The sequence below is a fragment of the Mesitornis unicolor genome, unplaced genomic scaffold, assembly GCF_000695765.1.
Source record: "Mesitornis unicolor isolate BGI_N332 unplaced genomic scaffold, ASM69576v1 scaffold3464, whole genome shotgun sequence".
NCBI classification, from domain to species: domain Eukaryota; kingdom Metazoa; phylum Chordata; class Aves; order Mesitornithiformes; family Mesitornithidae; genus Mesitornis; species Mesitornis unicolor.
In genome coordinates this window covers 1-22,619 of record NW_010179243.1, presented here as the reverse complement: position 1 = coordinate 22,619, position 22,619 = coordinate 1, and the positions used below count along the sequence as shown (strand labels likewise).

At 38.2% G+C, this 22,619-nt stretch overlaps 1 protein-coding gene across 1 annotated transcript; it reads left to right on the top strand.

The window, feature by feature from the left end:
- The first annotated feature begins 130 nt into the window (after positions 1–130).
- On the top strand, positions 131–21,402 carry STK17A (serine/threonine kinase 17a). The gene is made up of 7 exons (XM_010182693.1): positions 131–264; positions 1,784–1,851; positions 7,612–7,822; positions 13,992–14,136; positions 20,179–20,305; positions 21,057–21,105; positions 21,219–21,402. Exons 1-7 carry the CDS (start codon positions 131–133, stop codon positions 21,400–21,402), a joined length of 918 nt encoding a protein of 305 aa, XP_010180995.1.
- The last annotated feature ends 1,217 nt before the right edge of the window (positions 21,403–22,619 follow it).

The following is a 22,619-nucleotide window of genomic DNA, read 5'->3' as shown; positions in this document are numbered from 1 at the left end:
TCTCTCTGCTCTGTGTCTCTTCGCTCTCGCTGCCTATCGCAGGGAGTTGCGGGCGGGCGGTCGCCTGGCCCCTTGCTCCGCTGCCCTGTTTGAGCAGCACTAGATGATAGTGGGAGGAAGGAGGGGAGCAATGAGGATCGCTGCCCTGGCAGTGCTAGACCTGCGTTTAGGGGCATTCTTTGCTGGCTTAGCCCAACTATGGGTCAGCTCCGAGGTCGTGCCCATCGCGCTCGCCGGGCAGTGTTTGGTTTGGCTGGAAGACGTGTTAGGGGGCAGCTGTCAGCGCAGCTGAACCCCTGCTGTCTGCTGGGGCTGATTGTCGTTCTCCTGAATAAGTCATCCTCAGCCTTGTTGAGTTGCCTGGGAAGACACTGCGCTCTTCCCCAGGAGCCGGTGTGGAGCAGAGTGTTGCTCTAGATTTCCACTGCCCGCTGTGGTTTGATTTTTCTTAAGCTTTGACATGGGCAAAAACAAATTTAGAGGAGGCTAGTTCCTGGTAGCATATGCTTGAGAATAATCTAATGGTGGAACTTTTTAAAGAATTAAAAGGCTGATTAAAAAAACTTGGGTGTGAAAGTGGATGAGGTTTAATCAATGCATATTTTCAACACCTGTCTGATAGCAAGCAAGGTTTGTGGCAGAAAGTCTTGTTAAAAGGTTTTTGCATCTCAAAACTTTATGTATGGAATTTCAGCACCACTAAACCAATAGTTTTATCTGAAGTTCTGCCATTTATAGAAAGAACGACAGTATTCTTACTCGCAATCACATGTGCTTTATCTAAAGAGTATTCCAATTAAAAAGGTAAGATGAAATCCCACAGGATACATGACAAGATACACTCCTTAACGTATGTTCTGTTGCAAGCTATACTAGCTATGTAGTTCAGTTTATACAGTAGCAAACACAACCCCTTTAGAGCTCAAGAGGAAAGAAGAGTTTCAAAGCAAACGGAGCTGCCCTTAAGTACCTCTAACAATTTTTTAAGTTGCTTAGGTGTCAGCTTAATGCTCACTTACTAACTCTGATGTACCAATAGAATAATGCCTGTTTCAACATAGTGGCCTAAAGCATTCACATGGGAAGCAGGTGGGAGAAACATCCCATAAAGTAAGAAATGGTTTTTTAGCATTATGTGACTGCAATGTCCAGGGCCTGGAAACTGAAGCTAAATGCAGGTTACAAAACAGGCTAAATTCTAAGCGACAGTCCAGGCGTAGCAGTAGTGTGGCACAGGATGTCCTGGTATCACTGCTGCTTGGGATTTTTTAATTTAAAGATGAGATGGCTTTTTCAGAAAATATTCTGCAGTTCTTCCACGGAGTGAGAGCTTCTCTTAGAGCTGAGTGATGTGCATTGACTTAATTGGAAAATAGACTGGGTGAAGGTGGCACAGAAAAGTACAACTGAAATGATTAGCTTTACACTATGAACAAGAACTAAGTAATACAGCAAATGTTAGTCTGCAGTTTAAACAAGTAAATCTCAGCCTGGCTTTTTGTGTGGGGTCATTTTTGACCAGAACTACATTTACAGATGACCTTTGCTTGATGGTTGTGGTTTTGCACCTACTGTAGCTATGGTAAAAGGAGTTAAGTGACTGTTCTAAGTGCTTGGTTTGCTTTTTATTTTGGTTCAGATTACCTTTTTCTCTCCTAAGTGTCACAAAAGTTTTCACTATTTTTCTCTCTTAGAATATAGATATCTATATGTTTGAGTGCATGTTCTTGGTGGTTTTTTTATTCAACAGTATTGTGGGTTTTTTACTACATCCATAAAACAGTGGATACCTCAGCTCAAGTACTCCCATTAAAAACAATTTTTTTGCGATATCCTCACAAAGCATAGGTGGTAAATGGAAAGTTTACCTGCCACCTGTAACTGTCTCTGTCATTTTATCGATCATGTAGGGTCAGCAGAATTCGTATTTCAGCAGAATTCGTCTCACGTTACCTGCTCATAAAGTAAGTCTCTACTTATAGGTAGAGTTTATTTTTACAAAGGACTTGGATTAATTAGTGCCCAGATAGAACAGGTGTTTGTATCAGATGAAAAGCAGTCCTTGGGCACACAACATAGTCTGTTTTAATTCAAATTTGGTAGCTGAATTTGCTAGTGAAAAATGTTTATGCCCTCTGTATTCATCCATCCCACTGCCCAGAATAAGGGAAGTGATTTAAAAGCTGAACCTTAGATTGAGGCTTTGAGAATAACAACATTTCTGTAAGCTGAGTTTAAAACTGACAGCAGGGAGAGACAGGAAAGCAGATTTAGCCCTGTTGCTGAGAGCAAGGCCACTGCATGGACTTAGCAGCTTTGTGTGCTCTTTGGTGTCTGACCCAGTCAGTCAGCACATGTGTGTTGAAGTCACCATGGTGCCTGGGGCCTCTGTCCCCTTGTCACTGATGTGTGGAGGCGGTGGGAAGAGGGGGGAACATAGGAAAAGGTTGAGGCCGCATAGTTTGAGCAGTGCAGGGAAAAGGTACTGGGGCTGGGGCATATTGGAGGTGGAAGTCCTGGGGAAGTATTGCTGAAAGCTGTAGATGAGCCTGGGAGGAACCTGGTCGCAGTGTCACTGGAAGGATGTGGGTGCAAAGCCAAAGGAAATTGGGCTTCATTAGTTCTGCTCGCAGGGAAAAAACTGCTTTGAGAATGCAAAGCTTGTGTGCTTCAAAAGGCTGCTGCCTCATTTGATAGCTGAACAGGCATTTGCAACTCTACCAAAATACAGCTGCCGGGAAAGCCAAGTTAATTTGGGAAAAACAGAAAGCACTTGGTTATAATGGCTACTCTGGAAAGGAAGTGATCTTAAGTTACTTAAGATGACATGGAAATGGCAGGATATTTTAATAAAATAAATTTTGGGCTAGTCTTCACAGCCTTATTAATTTTACTGTCACAAAATCAGAATGTTCTCGTACAGGTCTTCACCTGCATAATGTTTAAAATCAAGCTTACCTCTGATGGATGTTTTAAGGGTGCCACTTCTCATCAACTCACTCAGACTTAAGCATTTTCAGATGGTGCTAGCTTGAGTTAAGTTAGTTTGAAATAGTGTAACGTCTGCAGAGGACAAGGCACCAATTGCTTAACTCTTCTTCCCCATACTATCTGTGTGTAAGCCATAATTGTACTACAAAATGGGGAACAATATCTTTTGTATTACCTGAGCTTCCTTAAGAGTCTAGTATAATTGTATTTAGTTGCTTTGCTCTTTTTCTCAACAAAAAAACCCTCCTAACTAATTGTAGTTTCATGTGCAGATAACCCATGTCTTGTATTTTTTTTTCCATAAACTTGGACATGAGCTTTCTTATTTCTCAGGTAGCTTTCAGTAATGTGCATGCTAGACACTTGCACAGTGTTGTGCATCAGTAAGAATGCATGTGCTCTTGCACTTCTGTCCTCGGGTGCTTTCTGTGTAGCTAGGGTAAAACAGCTGTGGAACTAAGTGAGAGTGAAAAAGAGGTGAAAATGAAGAGTTGCAAGTAGCTGGTTCCACCATTTGAGAATAAGTTGAGCGAAGTATTCATGAACATCGGAAATGGAGCCTCCCCACATGTTGCTGTTTGGAAATCAAAAATTGTATAAACAGCACTCCTCCCTTGTTAGGAAAAAGTTTGGTATGAGTTATGTAATAAATTGTGTATAGTTTTGTGGATCTCAGAAGAGTTTTCTAAATATGTATATATTTTCAAATACCTTCACAGGAGTTGCATTTATTCCTTGTTTTGTTACAGTGACAGGGTTTTATAGGTCACTTTTAAAATAATCACTAAAGTAACATTAGTTCTCTGTACTTCTGAGACTAAGACAACCAAAACTAACTGGTGTGACATAAATGTTCTTCCTTATCTGATTTGACATTTGATTTGTGATTTGAGGCTTTTGCTTTCAGCCATCATGTATGCCAGATGAAACAATGCTAATTCTGCTGGCAATCTGTAAAGATGACATTGAGCTTCTTTGTAATAAGTTATGATTTATCTTAAATCATAATTCTTGAATGAGACTCTTGCAAGGACTGAGAACTACTTCTAGGTTCCTATTCATGTTTCCCTTCAAAGCATTTTTGTTTGTGTTTGAATGACTGGTAGTCATTTTTTAACTGGAAATTAACATCAACTATTTCCTCTGAAAATTGTTCTTCCTTCATTGCAGTGTTCTACTGCTTGCTCTTATCAGTGCAGCTAAACTAACAGTGCTCTATTCTAATACTGTTTTTGCTATTTAATAGATTTTTTAATAAGGAGTTGTGAAAAGCAGGATTTTAAGAAAAGCAAAGATAAAGCACCTGCAATGTGTACTCTATGGGAAAGCTTGTTTACTGTCTTGTCCACTATTCTGTCTCTATCAAAAAGAATTTCTTTAGAGATTTCTCTTTGGCCTAACCATAGAGTGGACAGTGTCTTTGGATCCTAGCTCTGAAATTCTCAGACATGGATCTGGATGGCTACACAGTAGTTAGTTCTATTAGTTATAAACATCAGGTTTGTCAAGTTTGATCTTTTTTTGGGGTTGTACTCAGAAAAGGTGAGTTCTACAGGCAGTAGTTGTAACAGCTGTAATTATAGGTATAGCCATCAGGAATCTGGGCAGGATTCTTGGTCTTAAACAGCTAAGAGTGTTTGTCAGCCAGCTGCACTCCTGTGTAACCTGTCCTGTTCATTATGTCACCTGCCAGGCTTCTGGTCAGCTCAGCTAAACAGGACATGCGTGGCCACACACAGTGGTGGCTCCTGCTGCCCCATGAGCGCTGCTTTATTTCCATAGTGACTCATTTGCGATGGTCGGCGACATTGGTACTCATCAGGCTAATTACCTTGCTACCTGATAGATTTTGTATGCCATGCAAAACAATACTGTGCTGCTCAAAAGCTGTATTATAGAGATTTCAGACTTCTCTAAACTCCTTTCTCTAGGTCCTTCACCAGTGCTAGAATTAAAGGCTTTTGACTCTGTTCTGAGGCGACATTCAGCCAAAAGAGAGTCTACATTCAGAGACTATTTAAGAAAAGCAGACAAGGCCGAACCCAGGGGTCTAGGCTTTAGGTATAAAGGCTTAGTATCTATTGGATATTAAAATAACTTGCTGTTAAAGGGCTTATCTGTTAGTCTCAGTTTATTTTTATCTGTTGTTTTTCTTATCAGCATAGTCACTATGGGTTTTTTTCCTGTGCTGTTTTTGGTTTTGGTGCTAAAAACTTCAGCAAGGATTTTAACATGTTCAATAAATGCACAGCTTTATATTGTACATGAATTGTGCAGATGGATGTCTTTGTTTGGAATAACTTAAAACCCTTTACACTGGCTGCATAGGGAAGGTTGCTTTCCGTCGTGGTTAGGATTGCAGTACTGGAGGGATGTTTATACTTGTCGCTGCACCACTAATGTCACAAACATCCTAGAAATCTACCTAAAAGAAACATTATCCTTGGAATGTTTTTGGGATCAGGACCATCATTAGCACATTCCTATGTTTTCTTATGAGTTGTCTGTACTGTATGCATTTGTTATTTCTTCCAATATGGTTTTTGATAGATGTGTACCAGGCACCTAGCAGGTTGTTAGGCTTTGTTCAAGGCTTTATCTGTCAGTTCCTCCTGTGGTGTTCTGTGGTAACTCTGTAGCAATTAATGCATTTTTATAGTGATCTTTTGACCACATCTTCATAGTGCTACAAAATCCTTTAATATTATTTTCATGCATTTGCAAAGCAAAATTTCTCTTAATGTGTATATTAGTAATTAAGAACTTTTTTCCAAAAAATTGGATTCAAGACATTGAAGGCATGTTCTCACTGTTTGTCTACCTTCACAGCCATCTGGGCTGTGCTCCAATCTGGTCTTAATACTTATTGTGCTGTAGATAATGTGTGCTTATGCAAAATATTATTCCTAGAGGAATAACTGTGACTGTATCAGTGGTTAGAAGTCAGATTATTTTAGTGAGATTGCCTAGCAAATACCCACTTTGTGGGTGCTTATTTGACTTACTTAATTCATTTAGACTGGGTAATCTTGAAACAAATGCCTATTAAAAACAAGTTGACCACAGCTTGTTTTAGCAGTTACATTTCATGGAAATGTGAGTCTGCCAATAGGTTAGGAGCTAGGAGAGTGAAAATTTTGGCATGAGCTGAATTAGCTAATCCTGTGATCTTCAGCTTGGAGGTAGGAGAGGCAAAACCCATGTAACTGTATTCCAAACCAGATGAGGATTCTTATTTTGGTTTCAGCAACCCTACAATAAGTTAAGAACCAAAATCAAGATCTCCAAGCTATTCCTGCAGCTTTATAAGGAACCTTTTACATCTAAATAAAAAAAATAAAATAAAATTACACCTATATGGTAAGAACTAAAAAAAGATTGCTATACTTCAAAGCATGAGAATTCATCATTGCATTAGATGACAGATATTAGTTAGTAGACATTTTCAGTCTAAAAATCCATATGGTATAAATGGAGCCAAGTAGAGCGGGTGATGTGGGACTTTATTGCAAGGAAGTTTAGGGCAGATGCTTCAGTCTAAAATGCTGTGGGTGAAGTCCTCTGACGTCAGCGCTGCAGTGTGGTTTTAGCCAGCCTTCTGGCTTGCTGCACCTCATGGGTTGAGTGTTTTGTCAGAAGTGACGCTCGTTAACATGGGTTAAGCACTATGCTCAGCTCTGCTCAGTATGTGTTTGTATTCGCATTATCGTGGTTGCAAAAAATTTGTTAGCTTTATGTTGGGCAAGCTGCCTTTTTTTTTTTTTTAATGATCCATGTTCCTTACTTATATAGTGAGACTGAGAATTGTAGAATAGTAGGATGTATTGGTTGGAAGGGACCTTTGAAGATCATCTAGTCCAACCCCCCTGGAGTGAGCAGGGACAATGTTACCAGATCAGGTTGCTCTGAGCCCCATCAAACCTGACCTTGAGTATCTCCAGGGATGGGGCCTCCACCACCTCTCTGAGCAACCTGTTCCACTGGCCTACCACCCTCATGTAGAAGGAATTCTGAGAACTGTTGAATAGTCAAATTCTGGCTGTTATCATTTGAGATGTATTATAGTGAAAACATAAAGTACCGTCTTTGAAAATGCGGAACGGAGGCTGGATATTGCATGGCAAATGGAGCAGGATTTTGAGCAGTTGTTCAGTAAGTGTTGCTGGTTGCTGTTGCCTTGAATATGATGGGGTACTTCAGGAAACAAGAGTTGGGCATTTACTTAGGTTATTGTGACACAGTCACAGAAAGCATAAATTGCCTGTTTATACACTTTTGTTTCTGCTGGCCTCTTTAATGAAAGGTTTGAGGATACCTTAATCCTGTAAACTAACACAGCTTGTTTATTCTGTACTTTTGAAATCCACATTCCTTGAATTGATAGTTTTTAAGTCCTTATTTTTAATGAAGGTTAAATTACATTCTGTCTTGTGATGTTCCTAGCTTAAGTATAGGGATTATCACTCAGCGAGGCATCTTTCTAAATTTGGAACATACTTTAAATGTATTCATTAATAGTGATTTAGTTCAAGTTTCCTGTAATGTTAAGTTATAAGGGTAATACTAATGTTGTCACTAAGGGACTTATTTTTAACTTAAAATTCTTCTTTCATTTCAGAGGAAAATTTGCAGTGGTGAAGAAGTGTATCCAGAAAGACACTGAAAGAGAGTTTGCAGCAAAGTTCATGAGAAAAAGAAGAAAGGGCCAAGACTGTCGGATGGAAATAATTCATGAAATTGCAGTCCTTGAGCTGGCACAATGCAACCTTTGGGTCATTAACTTGCATGAAGTTTATGAAACTGCAACTGAGATGATTTTAGTCCTGGAATAGTAAGTACTAGTAATACTTCTTGAATAAGTTTCCTTAGTATATGCTTAAAACTAATAATGTAAAAATGCTGTGTCAATATGAATAATGTGAAAAGGTTTTGTTGTTTGCCTGTTATACTTGCTTGGGTTCAGAAAGCATTGCTAAGGAAATCAGTATTACAAGAGCGCGTGTAGCTTCTTGCAACTACTGCAGATTATAATAAGTATTTCCAATTCTGTAGTGTATTTCAAAGATGATCTATAATTTATGTAGTTAAAAAAATCCTTAGTGAAATACAAGCTGTGTGCACTCCCTACTTGTAAAAGAGGAAGAAGAAAAACAGCAAGGAGTATCTGTTCAAAAACTGAAGTTTATTTTGTTGACAGTCACAAAGGTGGGGTGAAATCCATGTGGGATTTTTTTTTTTACCAGTTATGAAAAAGGTATTGAAAGCAATGTCATCATTAAAAAGAAACTATCAAACCCCCTATCACCTACAATGAAAAGCTTGTAATTGTTTTGGGGAAGAAAAAAAAGTACGAGGATTCAGACCTGGAATAGTTTCTTTCAAACGACATTTAACTTGTGACTCTACATTTGCCTGTGTATTTTTTTCCCCCGTCAACTTTGTCCAGATGGGTGTTTCTGCAGCTGTTGAGACTGTTCATCTAATATGCCAGTGGCTTAGATATTTGACATCTAGGATCCAAGAGACTGTCAAATGTTTGTTGCTAATTAACTCAGTTGAGATCCTGTTCAAGCTCTGTGGATCGTAAATAATTAGGAGAGGAACAGTGAGTCTTAAGAGTTCAGAAGTGACTTAACCTGTCTGCTAAGATAAATTTAGTTTGTACAGCTCTCTTCTTGCTTGATACCAAAAAGAAATGGTGAGAAATATTGTGTCCCAATTTGATCGTGTTTAGAAGTAAGAAGAAACTGTATCTTTAAAGTACAGTGAAATGGAATGAGACTGTCTGCTAAGGTAAACTTTCTTCTAGAATAGATTTTTTTTTTTCCAACTTCCTTGTGCCATTATGGAATTAAAGATTTCTGCAATATTCAGGTATCTGTTATAATGCAAAGGTGTGACAGAGCTTCTGGAGCTTTAACTGCTGTTTTTGAAGACTCATAAACACATGCTAGACCACAGCTTAAATTTCTGGATCTCACAGGGATATAAGACGAGTGGTAGAATCCAAAGCCTGATATGAGCAATGGGGTTTTTATAATTTTAATGCAGAATTGCTAATTTTCTTTCAGAACTCAGTTCTCTTACAGTTGCAAAATATTTTTAATCCAATGTATAAACTAGGTTGTTCAGCCGTCACCAGGTTGTTCAGTAATTGGCAACATAACTGTTTTTATATGCATCAATCATACCTCGCTTCAGATAAATGGTTGGTTGAGAGTTGTAAATTACAGAAACTGTCTTTGCCTGACTTCAGCAAATATGTCTGGCTGCTGCTTTAATTTAGCATGTTCCAGAGACGTGTTGCAACAAAACAGGTATGAATGTTAGTAAATTTCTGACATTCTGTATGTGGAGGATTAAAGAACATATCTAGACTGCAAGCTTCTCTAGAGCATTTCAGTTTGTATTAAGCTTGATGGTCTGTGTGTCTTGATCTTTGTCTTGGGAGGGAGAAAAACATAATTGTTGGCCACTAACTTTATATCTGTTGAGGTTTTGAAGTTTCTTGTCTTGATGTTGAACCTGTCATAAGGGTTGACAGGTGCTTTGCCTTCATGAAGATAAATATTAATGTTATGTGGAGGTTTGTCTTTCAAGCTGTATCTATTTTTAACAGCAAACAAACTTAGAATTTGCTGCTGCCTGTTAATATTAAGTGGTAAGCAATGGGGAGCAATGAAGCATTACAGTGTTGGCTTCAACTGCAGGATAGCGAACTGATGGCTGTTGGCATCCACCCTGACAGCAGTCTCTGACTTCTCTTTGTTGGCACAAGACCTCAAACAGAGGGTTTCAGTAGGAGTTAAAGGGGAAGTCTGAAGGAGTAGTAGGTAAAGCCTGGCATTAATCTGTGGGTTAGTCATGTTCCTGTATTTCAGTGAAAATGGAATGAATGAAAAAAAAAAATGGACTTTTACTGCAGAAGGTAGTGATACAGTCTGGGAAACCTGATACATCAGCTATAAAAGGAAAACAAAAGCGAATTTGTAATTTTTGTGCTCAATATTTGCATGCAACCTACCTGGCTTTTTCCTATTTCTTTTGAAAGAAAGAACAACAGTGCATCTGATGCTTAAGAACTGTGGTTTTTATAAGTGCTCACCACCATGCGTTTATACATCTATGGAAGGGATAGATTAAATTAGTGGGAGCCTGTATGGATAACTTAAAAATCTGAGCCATTAAGTATTTTTTGTGAAGAGTCCCTGAACTGACTTATTGCCTGTTAAGGTCTTGTGCAGATATAGTAGAGTTCTATTACTTTAAAAAATAAAAAAAAAATTGTCTTTATCATCTTGAAGACACAGTCAGGATTTATTTGATGTGCTGGATGAAGTGCTGTTTTTACCTATAGTTTTCTGGACCTGGACAATGTTACTACTTGTATCATTTTGGATGCTACTTATAGTCCTACTTACTGGTGGTGTGGCTCCAATGTTTGCATTGTGTCTGTTAACCATTAACAAAATTGTTCTAGATGGCAGTCTCAAATCAAGACTGGAGCCCCTCAAAAAGTTTTAGGGAAAACTTCTCAAATACTATTAGATACCTGATTGGATACCTGGGCTGCCTGTTTGGAAAAGTTAAGGGCGGGGGGGACATGACACCAAACCAACAAACCAAAACAAAAACCAAACAAACAAAATAACCAAACAAAAAAGATGCATTTGTCTGATAAACAAAAACTTAAAAGAACAGTGTCTACAAGTTAATGCATTTGGATGCTGCTTTTCCCATATGTCATCTCATCTGATAGAGTTTTCTTGGGCTTTGGGGACATTAGTATGTTATGGTAGACTTACACTGGAAAAATTCTCAGTAAATTCATTTGCTTGCTTACTGTCTAATGGTATGGCTAGCCAAGGAAAGGAGCATATGGCTGGCAACAGTAGTGAACGTGAACCTTGGCTGATAATGTTACAACTGCCTTGGTGTCTTGTAATATAAGCTCTGTTTACAGAAAGCAGATGAGTTTTCATTTATCTTCCAGAGCTAACCCTTTCAAGAGAGGTTTTTGACACAGCATGATTCAGGAAGTAAATTTTTAACCCTTGCAGATTGTCTATGGTCTTACTTAGCATTTGAAATGAAGTGTATTCTAGGAGTGTATCTGTACTCTGAGGTTTTGTACTTCTGAGTCTTTCAGAAGACTGTCCTAATGTCTGATCCATTACAGCTGTGGGAGTGTTAAATTTTTTTCAGGTGCACTGAAATAATTTGTTCAACATTTTTCTAATGATGGGGTAAAGGACTATGTTAGTGTTGTAAGTGCACTTGAAAGAAGTAGGATGCCGAATTTTGAGCAGTGCATTGTTAAGATACATTTGAAGGAGGATAAGCAGTCTCCATTGAATTTAAAGTCAACATAATAGTAACCAAGATTAATGCTCCAGACTTCCAAATGACATCTAGCTTATTTATGCTGATAAGTAGTAATGAAACATCAGCATGCTTCTGGATTGAAGAGCAGTTGGATTTTACTTGAAACTATAGAGAAGTTAATAGCACAGCAGTATTTTTGTAAATAAATTAAAGTAGCTAAAGAAATCTGGTTGCCATAGCTTTTAAGTTTGGAAAAAATCCTTAAGTCTCACATTTTTTCATACACCTAGCTAAGGGTGTGTGTACCAGAGAAATAATGCATTCTAAGTAACACTGGATTTCAAAATGTCGTGCTTTTAAATATTTCCTTACCCTGTTTCTTTTCAGATTAAGATGACTTCTTTTCCTAAAGAATTGCTTGTCCTAAGGACAATTCTTTGCTTTTATCCCCTAGGAACATTTTCTGTGGAGGTGGGTGGGGGTGCCCAGTGGTTTGCAAAGTTCTTATTTCATAATGACCATTAGAAAAGCTACAGCTTAATGCAAAATCTGTTTTTAGAGGAAAAATGGGTAAATGTTGTTATAAACACCATAGAACTCCTTGTCTACATGTATATGGAAATAATAACAAGGACAAGCCCGTAATACTTTCCTAGCAGGTATTTTAATCCCTTCTGTGTTTTGATTAATTTTTTCCCCCTGAACTCTAGCTAGAGAATACAAAATAACTGAGTTGAAAGAACTGTTAAGGAGCTTGGCAAGTTTGGCATAGGTGTGCGGGAGAGTCTTTCTGGAGTTTATTTTGACGTTGTACTTCCAACCACTTATGACTGGGTTGGCTCACAGCTCGCTGACTGGTGTGCTGAAGGGACTCGATTAAGCTCACTCCACAGCAACAATGCCCAAAACAGTCCTGCAGTAACACATTTCCCTGTGTTCTTGTGAAGGGGCACTAGTTACTTGTTTGCATGTGGTGATTCTGGAGTAGAATGAGTTGTCTGGAAATAGTTGTTCTGTCTGCATCCTAAATAGCAAAGTTAATTGAAAAATGAAACGTTGCATGTGAAACTTTGTGTAGTATTAAAATTCTAGGTAGCTTAAATTTTAGCTTGGTGCCTACTTCAATGTTAATTTATTTATTAATGTGACTTAATTCTAACAGAAGTTTGCCAAACAGACATGTAGCAAACAGGACTTTATAAGCCCTACCCTGTTGCTGATTTTTCAGCTGCGTCTGTTAAAAATGAAGTGTGATCACTGGTTAACAGCAGTTTTAGGGTATAAGTACTATTTCACAGAACGTTAGGGGATTGGAAGGGACCTCAAAAGATCATCTAGTCCAATCCCCCAATATTCACATACAATTATATAGCAGAAGTACTGTTTGCTTATTTTAAGTGGCAGAGCTATACCAGCAAATTCCAGGGTTGTTGCTATAAAACACATCATGTTGGCAAATTTGGTAGTAGGTTTTATCACTGTATGTGCATTATAATTTATTGCTATGAGGAATTAAATGATTCTTCCAAGTTACACAGTAAGGCTTTCTTAAAGTAGAAAGTTACTTTTATTGATTACAGTAGCCATTTTTCTATCCCTGTCTTGAAGATCCAATTGATGTTGCTTTTTAAGAGTTTTAAAGTATTAGAATATGCTATCCAGTGTAAATTTGAAAAATGTCTAATACCTGAATACTGTTCAAAGCTGAAATATTGATTTTTCCTTTAATTAAATAAAAATGTGCTCAAGAAAGATATGATAGTGTCAAGCATATGCAATTTTTCTAGAGGAATTAAAGTACGAATAGTGATGAAATAGAAACTCATTTTATTCTTGATACAGGATGAAGAAAAATAATTATTTAATAGACTTTTCTTTTTTAAAAGAAATGTTAGTTTAATAAATCAAATTGTACTTCTGTATAAGTAAGCCAGCATATAAAACAAAAAAAGTTAAGACGTAACCCTCTTATTTTTTTTGCTTGTAAGGCAATCCACAGGGATAATTTTGAATAACAGTAATAAAAATATCTGGGAAGGCAAAAATTTTTATAAAACATGAGGCATTTTCAGGTACTAGGACTTATAGCAGTGAAGTTAGTATTGACAAAATGAAAAACTGAGTTTATTTGTGTTCTTTCTGAGCATAGATAATCATAGAATCACAGAATGGTTTGGGTTGGAAGGGACCTTAAAGCTCATCCAGTCCAACCCCCCTGCCATGGCCAGGGACATCTCCCACCTGACCAGGTTTCCCAAAGCCCTGTCCAACCTGACCTTGAACACTTCCAGGGAGGGGGCATCCACCACTTCCCTGGGCAACCTGTGCCAGTGTCTCACCACCCCTCACAGCAGATAATGTCTTCCTTATATTGAATCTAAATCTACCATCTTTCAGCTTAAAATCCAAAGGCACTGTTTTTGTAGAACTCTCATTTGCTGTTACATCCCTGTTGAATATGGCTCTCTGTCTCCTGGAGTGCCTAGGTAATATAATTTATTAGAAAAGAGCAAGCAAAAGCAGAATAGATGGCCATGCATCAATGAGGATCAATATTTGTGCAAAGTCAGGTTTGGTATGTTGCACTTCGGGGTAACCGGAGAAAATACTATCCTCGCTAACTTAAGTGACTATGACTTAGTCTTTGAAATAATCAAATTCATATTATTCCATAGTGCTGCTGGAGGTGAAATCTTTGACCAGTGTGTGGCTGAAAGAGAGGAAGCCTTCAAAGAAAAAGATGTTAAACGACTTATGAAGCAGATCTTAGAAGGAGTTTCATTCTTGCACAGAAATAATGTGGTTCATCTTGACTTAAAGGTAAGATTACTGCTGTATTTCTTATAGATTTCTTATCTGCTGACTGGTCATAAGTCATACTAATGCTAATTTGTAGTTAACACAATTTTTCTGTAGTTTTTTCTCAAACAACAGAATTCAACTTTTCAGATGCAGTAGGCATTGGGGTTGCAGGTCTTGTGGGGTTTCTATGATTAAGTGAAATGGAATGAAGTCAAAAGTAGATTTGCATTGCACCTTAAATCACAAATGAGTGCTTCAGAAATGTGCCAGGTTTTACCCAAAATGCAATTAAAGTGTCTGAGTATTATATGGCCATTAAAAATAGGTTGGGTTTTGTACTGACTTGAGTTTTAATGAAGCAGAAGGATGGCAGAGACACTGGTAGTATGAAGTGTAATATTTCAGAATGAAGTGTTCATACAGGACTGGTAAACAGTATATTAATGTGTTAAATATATTTATAACACTTCAATATTTTTTAAATTACTGTAAAACCTAATTTAAATGTTTCTAATTTACTGCCAGTTGGCCACTGCCCTATTGGTATATCAATTGTCATGATTTACTGGAGTATTTTTTTCTTACTGAAAAATAGTTTTGACCCAAATCAAGAGAAAAGTAGTTGTCACCGTGAAATTCAGAGTATTGTTTATGCTTAAGAGAGTTGTAACAGGGATCCAGAAAAATATCATCTGCCATTGGCAGCAAGTTGCAGTTACTTTTCTTAAGCTTCCATCCATACACTCATATGGAAGATGCAATTTTATCTAATTTTGAGGTTGAACTACTTTATTATTACTAAGCAAGACAATATAAAAAATATATTTCATTAAAGTTTTCCATTTTTTTTACATCATGTCCAATTTCCATATTTACTAAGCATGTAGTGAGCCACTACATATTTCTTATGTACTGTTGCTGATATCCTTACTTAATTGCATTTTGGCAGTAATACAAATCTACCATTAGACTCCAGTATCAAGCTGTAAATATTAATATATAACCTAGTACATCATGTACCATTCATCAGCTAAGGCAGATGACTAATATTTGCACACAAATATCTCACCTGCCTGATTTTCCAACCATTTATTCAAACTACCTCTGAAATCCTTTAAAACTTTCTGTAGCCCATTGATTTAGTCATACATGTAGAATATTGATAGCTGTACTAAAATAATGAATGGAAATTTTTTAGCAAGTGATGTGAGTGCAAGTGTTCAGAAGGACTGAAAATGAGCAGTCAGAATTCCTTTAAGTCCCAATATGCTTACATGAGATACTCGGTGTCTCTTATGGTTGGCCAAAAATGTTTGTTTAATTTCCTTGAAGCAAAGTGGTAAAAATTAAAACATGTCTGTTGTGGACAATATATATTCATACTTGTTTGTAGTCGGGTATCTGTAATCAGAAATGCATTGTGCTGTGACTACAGTACTTTTAATGGCAAAAACAAACTTGGGGGCTGACTACAGCTTGCACATAGGTGGCTTTTTCAAAATTCTGAAACAGCTTACTTAAAAATTCTTTCCAATTGATCAGGAAACTTGTTATAAAATTGAGCATCTTCAGTTCTCAATGAATGATCCAGCATTGCTTTTATCCTCCCCCACTACTCTGCCCTAGTGAGGTCACATCTGGACTACTGCATCCAGTTCTGGTCTCCCCAGTTCAAGAAGGACAAGGAACTACTGGAGAGAGTCCAGCACAGAGCCACTGAGATGATGAGGGGCCTGGAGCATCTCCTATATGAGGAAAGGCTGAGAAAGCTGGGTCTGTTCCTCCTGGAAAGGAGGAGGTCTCATTAATGCTAATAAGTATGTAAAGGGCAAGCGTCAGGAGGATGGGACCAGTCTCTTCTTGGTTGTGCCCAGTGACAGAACAAGTGGCAATGGTTACAAACTTGTACACAGGAGGTTTAACTTAAACCCAAGGGAAAACTTCTTCACTGTGAGGGTGACAGAGCACTGGACCAGGCTGCCCAGAGACACTGTGGAGTCTCCTTCTCTGAAGACATTCAGAACCCGCCTGGAGGTGTTCCTGTGTGACCTAGCCTAGGTGATCCTGCTCTGGCAGGGTGTTGGACTGAATGATCTTTCGAGGTCCCTTCCAGCCCCTACCATTTTGTGATTTTGTGTGGTTTGCTGGCTTATGAAACTTCATTAGCAGAGCAAATTTCCTAGAGTTCATTATTTCTATACATCACTGCAGTGTGCAATATGTTTTTGAAAAGTGGATCTTATTAGGAGTTGTCTTTGCAATTTGATTACTCTCGTGATATATGAGGCTATTGGTCTTTTGCAAAATGCGATTTAGGGAAGTCTTCAGAATATTAGCAAATGAGGATGATAGAAACTGTAGCATTAAAAACCATTACTTGAGAAGCTGGATTGACCCGCAGGTCTTGCAAGACTTGAAAAAAGTCCCATTTGTCAAGGATATAAAAAATGAAGTTGGGCGCTGGTTTTTGCTGCGTGTTTATTAACCCACTGGCCTCAAACCATTTTGTGTTGTATAGTGTAGCTCATACTGCATTACCTAATGGCTTTCAGCACTATGGAATTTACTAAATACTTAGTTTTGTGGGGTAGCATTTGGCAGACTAGTGCAAAGTGTACTGCTGGTAAGCAAGGTGTTTGCCAATGTCAGAAAGTTTACAAATGCTTGCTGAAATGTTTTCCTTCTGCTATTATCACATCTGGGTCTCTGAAGATTTCCCTTTCATCTGTCTGATACAAATACCTTTGGAATGTCTATCGAATCTTCCATATGTTGCGCCTTCAAAAAAGTCAGGCTTTGCACCCAGAAAAGTTTAAGTCAAAATGGTTATCGGTGTGTGATTGTCAGCTTGTTACAGTTTTATATTATAAATCTAATCAACTAAGTCTATGACACTGACAGCTAGCTTGGTTTGCCTTCTGTCTGCCCCCTTAAAAGATGCAAGATTTTTCCTACGAGACTAAACACTGCAGAAAAAAATGGAGTATTTTGACATGACTTAGCAGGGTTGCCACCTGATAATTTCTTTCCAAAAATGTAGTTCTCCTAAAAGATGATTTGTTGGCATATTTTTAATAGCAAGATACAATCATGTAATCCAGTTTTGACTTGGAGGAAGAGTAAATAGTGCTACTGAATGCAAAATAAGTACCACTTGACAGTATTCTGTTGATGCTATTTAATTTGCAGGGTGTGAATAGATTGTAGTCAGGAGTCTTTCATCTCCTCTTAATGGTGCATAAAAGATGCAGAGTAAGGGAAGACTCCATTCTCTGCGATATCATTTGGTGTTTGACTTATCTTGAACTGGTGTTTGGTAAAAGCTTAAAGCAGTTGGGAATGAAAGAGGATGTTAAAAGGTGTGGGATTGAAGAGGATCTAGCTGCCACTTGTACACCATGGAGATGGGTAAAGAGCTTGACATAGCCTGGTCTGGGAGAACGACTGCTCCAGGCAGCACTCTCCTACAGGATTTCTTCTTTTCATGTTTTTCTTCAGTGCACAACATAAGAGGATATAAACTGGAACCTTTAAGCCTCACTGCAGCAGAGGGGAAGGTTTTTAAATGTTGCCATTTGACAGTTTTCTTTAGCCATTTCACTACTGCTCGATGGTAAAAGTGAAAGGCCCTTTTCAGAATGGCTACCAGGAAAGCCTGTGGCCTGCATCTTTCTTGCCTTTCTGGGCTAATCAGCATTAGGCAAATCTAGGTGTATTACAGCAATGACAAAACAAAAGAGAAACAACTTAACAGATGCAGGGAAATTACCTTCTTAAAGCTTTAGCGTAATTGTGTCAAGCTGAAAACTATGGTAAGTTTAAAGCTATAGCTTCTTTAAGGTTTCATGCTGGTGTGTAGACTGTCACTTCACTTGAACCCCATGATAATTCCTTAAAACAAAACAACGACTGATATTTCAGTATGAATTGTTTTAGAATTATGATCCAAGTTGTAATGTAGACAGGATTTTTTCTGCATAGGTGTGTTGTAAGTAATAGGATTGTTTTTAAAAAAGACAACTTCTGGCAGCTACATTATCTGCTGAAATATTATAATACAGAGCTTAAGGGTTTCATGAAATGTTCCCATTGAAAACTTTTCCTTATTTAAATATAGAGAACAAATGTTTTTCTCATGCTTTCTATTTGCCTCTTCAGAAAGTAACTAAATTTCCCACTGGGAGGAACATTTGAGAGGCTAATTAGGGAGGCATGGTCAGCTTTTTTGGATGTTTGCTTTTCTAATACAAATACAGAGTAACAAATGTGAACTATAAAGTGTATGGTAATTGCAACTCCAAAAGCCTTTCTACAGCCACCAGATCCTGGGTTGTAAGAAGAAGGAAAAAAAGCTGTTCTTAATGCATAGATTTGCAAACAGAAAATAGATTGACAACATCATGGAGCTAGTTTGAAATACCATGGCTTTAACTTTACAAGAACAAAGTAACTTGACTATATTTAGGTCCTGTGGCATGGAGAACTGGGCCAAGGTTTTTAACATGGTCTTGCACAGCTTTATTTCAGTGTTCAAAAGTGAGGCTGCTCATGTGAAGGCATGCCTTTGTGATTGACTAGGGGATGAATCACCGAATGGCTTGGTGATTAAGGCAAAAGTATAAATGTTGGTGTTAATCCCATTGGATTATCAGTCAGTTGCTTTGGTGTTCTTACTCTTTGCTGTCTTTGCTTTCCAACCGCTCAGATGCAAGATGTTCCAGGTTCTCAGTAAATAAAATGAATAAAATTAAGTAAATGAATAAATGAGTAAATGAATAAAAGCTTCATCATTTTCATGGAAATTGTGCTCACCAGAGGCATGAATGTAGTGTCAAGTGTCAGAGTTACCATTCAGAGAAGTTAATGATAGAACCTGGTGTGACCTGAAGTTAGTTTTCAGATTTATTTTTAAATGAGCTAGCATTTAAAATAGATGGTAAGAAACATCTTAATGACTGCAAAGTTGCTTTGAAGGATGACAGTCAAGATCTAATCACATCAGAGAAGAGCAACGAAGCTGGTGAGGGGTCTGAAGAACAAGTCTTATGAGGAGTGGCTGAGGGAGCTGGGGTTGTTTAGCCTGGAGAAAAGGAGACTGAGGGCGAGACCTTATCACCCTCTACAACTCCCTGAAGGGAGGTTGTAGCGAGGTGGGTGTTGGTCTCTTCTCTCAAATAACAAGTGGAAGGACAAGGGGTAATGGCCTCAAGTTGCACCAGGGGAGGTGTAGATTGGATATTAGGAAAAACTTCTTTACTGAAAGAGTGGTCAAGCAGTGGAACAGGCTGCCCAGGGAGGTGGTGGAGTCACCATCCCTGGAGGTGTTCAAAAAGCACATGGATGTGGCGCTCCAGGACATGGTTTAGTGGGCATGGTGGTGTTAGGTTGACGGTTGGACTTGATGATCTTAGAGGTCTTTTCCAACCTTAATGATTCTGTGATTCAGAGCAAACAAGTTTATTCAAAGGTGATGCTCTTAAACCTGTTTTTCAGGCTGCTGTATTCTTTTTAAACTGTTCTTTAGTTTGTATTCTGTAATACAATTGTTTGAACAAGACAGGTCAGTTGCAACAGGCTTTCTTTAAACAGGTGTAGTCAAAATAGTTTTATGTGTTCAGGGTTTTTAAAATGATTGCATGTTCTTGGACACCCTTCAACAGGAGGTATTTTATAACATCTATAGAAAGGAAGCAAGGAGAGAGGGGAGGTTAGAAAGGTGATTTGAAAGACCAGAGGTACAAATATGATGGTATTTACATGCTATTGTTAAATGATAGCTACTGGTGTGTGTTTCATACGTGTTCTAAGCTAGTAAAGGTAAATGTTTGATTCTGTGTTATAAACAGAAAATCCTGCTGCTCCTTTTAAGCCTACCTGTCTCTTCAAGGTCACCTCGGGTGGGGAAAAAAAAAAGGCAAAAAGTAACATCAAATAAATGATTCTGGGTATTGTTATGAAATGCATTATTGCTACTCATGATCTGAAATAACTATGCAATATTATGGTGTGATAGACATTGGATTTGGCTGATTCTGAAAGTCTCTTCCTTTTGTTTTTCAGCCCCAAAATATTCTAATAACCAGTAAGTCCCCTCTGGGAGACATTAAGATAGTAGATTTTGGCCTCTCCAGAATAATGAAGAGCAGCGAGGAACTAAGAGAAATTATGGGAACTCCAGAATATGTAGGTAAGTCATTACTTTACGAGTGATGTAGCCCTGAGGAGGGAACTATCCAGGCTTTGGGGAGTGAAAAAGAGAAACTACCTCAAGTTGGTGAATGCCAGGCTGGCCGTGTAGTTACTGTGTTGAAAGATCAGGTTATTAGTTGGATGTGGTACTGCTATAAAAGCTAGAACTGGCAAGCTTTGCCAGTCTAATGAGTGATGATTGTGAGCTTGTGTTGAAGATGAGTGCACACTTTAGGTGATTCTTGCTAGCCCTGATAGCAAGTATTATTTGGATTTAAAGTTCAGAACTACATCTTCAGTCTCTGAATATAATATTTCAGCTTGTAGAGGTTTGTATCAATTTCATTTTTTTTAAGAGCAAATAATTCTAAGCCTTGAAAGTGTACCTGAAAATATCTTTCAAGTTGTGTTGTGTATCTTTATGGGTATGGGTTTCAGTGCTGGAATATGGAATGTAGGTTATTTCTCATTTTTTTGTAAGAAATTTGTATACAGCTTCCTTAATTGGGAAGGAGGCTGGCCTGGTTTCTGAGGACGACAATAGAAGGAAAACAATTTGCTTTACTTAAAACCAGTTAATGATAGTAATATTTTCAATTACTTGAACAGAAATATCTCTATTTCAAAAGACTGTCATGCTTCAAATGGCTTATATTAAATTTTACCATGTGCCTGTTATTGCACTATATAACCACAATAGAATGCCTGCGTATGACAAAAAATACTTTATTTTTTTCCCCCCCAAATAGCTCCTGAAATTCTGAGTTATGACCCAATCAGTACAGCAACCGACATGTGGTAAGTGGAACAAATTAATGGTCAGCATAGCTTGCTTTACTGAAAAGTATATTTTTAAATATCGCCACAAAACCTTAAAAAAACCTGCTTTTCTTTTTTTATTTTTAATTTAGGAGCATTGGAGTACTAGCATATGTTATGCTAACAGGAATATCGCCTTTCTTAGGGGATGATAAACAAGAAACATTCTTAAATATATCACAAATGAATGTAAGTTACTCTGGAGAAGACTTTGACCTCATATCAGAGTCTGCTGTGGATTTTATCAAAACTTTGCTGGTTAAGAAACCTGAGTAAGTAAAATACACAATTGTGTATGCCAATATGTCTGCCTGAATTTGTTTTAACTGTACCAAGTGCTGGCATTTTCATTTTTAAAGTATAAGGGAACTTTGATTTATATTTCATTGTGCTATTACTTTTCAGTTCAAGAAGGACAGGGAATTGCTTGAAAGAGTCCAGTGCAGAGCCACAAAGATGATTGAGGGAGTGGAGCATCTCCCTTATGAGGAGCGGCTGAGGGAGCTGGGTCTCTTGAGCTTGGAGAAGAGGAGACTGAGGGGTGACCTCATTAGTGTTTATAAATTTGTGAAGGGCGAGTGTCAGGAGGAAGGAGCCAGGCTCTTCTCAGTGACAGCCAATGACAGGACAAGAGGCAATGGGAGCAAGCTGGAGCATAGGAGGTTCAATTTGAACATAAGGAAAAACTTTTTTTACTGCAAGGGTGACAGAGCACTGGACCAGGCTGCCCAGAGAGGTTGTGGAGTCTCCTTCTCTGGAGACATTCAAAACCCACCTGGATGCGTTCTTGTGTGACCTAGTCTAGGTGATCCAGATCTTTCAAGGTCCCTTCCAACTCCTAAGATTCTGTGATTCATGTGTACGAAAAAATAATTTCTCCATCTTCCTCCAAACTGGTATATTCAGAATGTCTTCAAGTGTTAATAATTAAAACTCAAATTAATTTCAGAAAACTGTATATGAATTGTAGCGTGTGCTATAGTATACTAACTTTCTTTACAGGTACCTTGCTGATGTCTTTTAAATGGACAGTTCTTTGAGGCTTTTATTCTTGATGAGTTGGTAGAGTACCTGACACTCTTCTGGTTTGTTAGTAAGCTTTTCTCAATGGGGCAGCAAATTGGAAATTCCAGGTCTTAAAATTTCTTTCTGTGGAACTTCACCAGTTCTTCATGGGACATGGCAGCTATTGAAATTGCCTGCTGCTTGTCTGTGGGAGTGCTTTAGGAATATAAGGATTGGTGTCGTGGTTTACTGGGACAGAATTTGAATCAGTTTTCTGTTAAGGAAAACTGCAGTTCTCTAAAAACTACAACACTATTTCATGGGAACAAAGTGATAACACTTTGTTATAGGTTTCAGCTAGAGCTGGTATGTGATGCTCAAGGTCTTCAGTGGTCTTGAGATAAACAGGTGCAGAGGCTAGGGAAAGCGGAAACCCAGGGGAGCTCACCCCAGGCTCACCAATTAGTACAATTCCATACCATAAATGT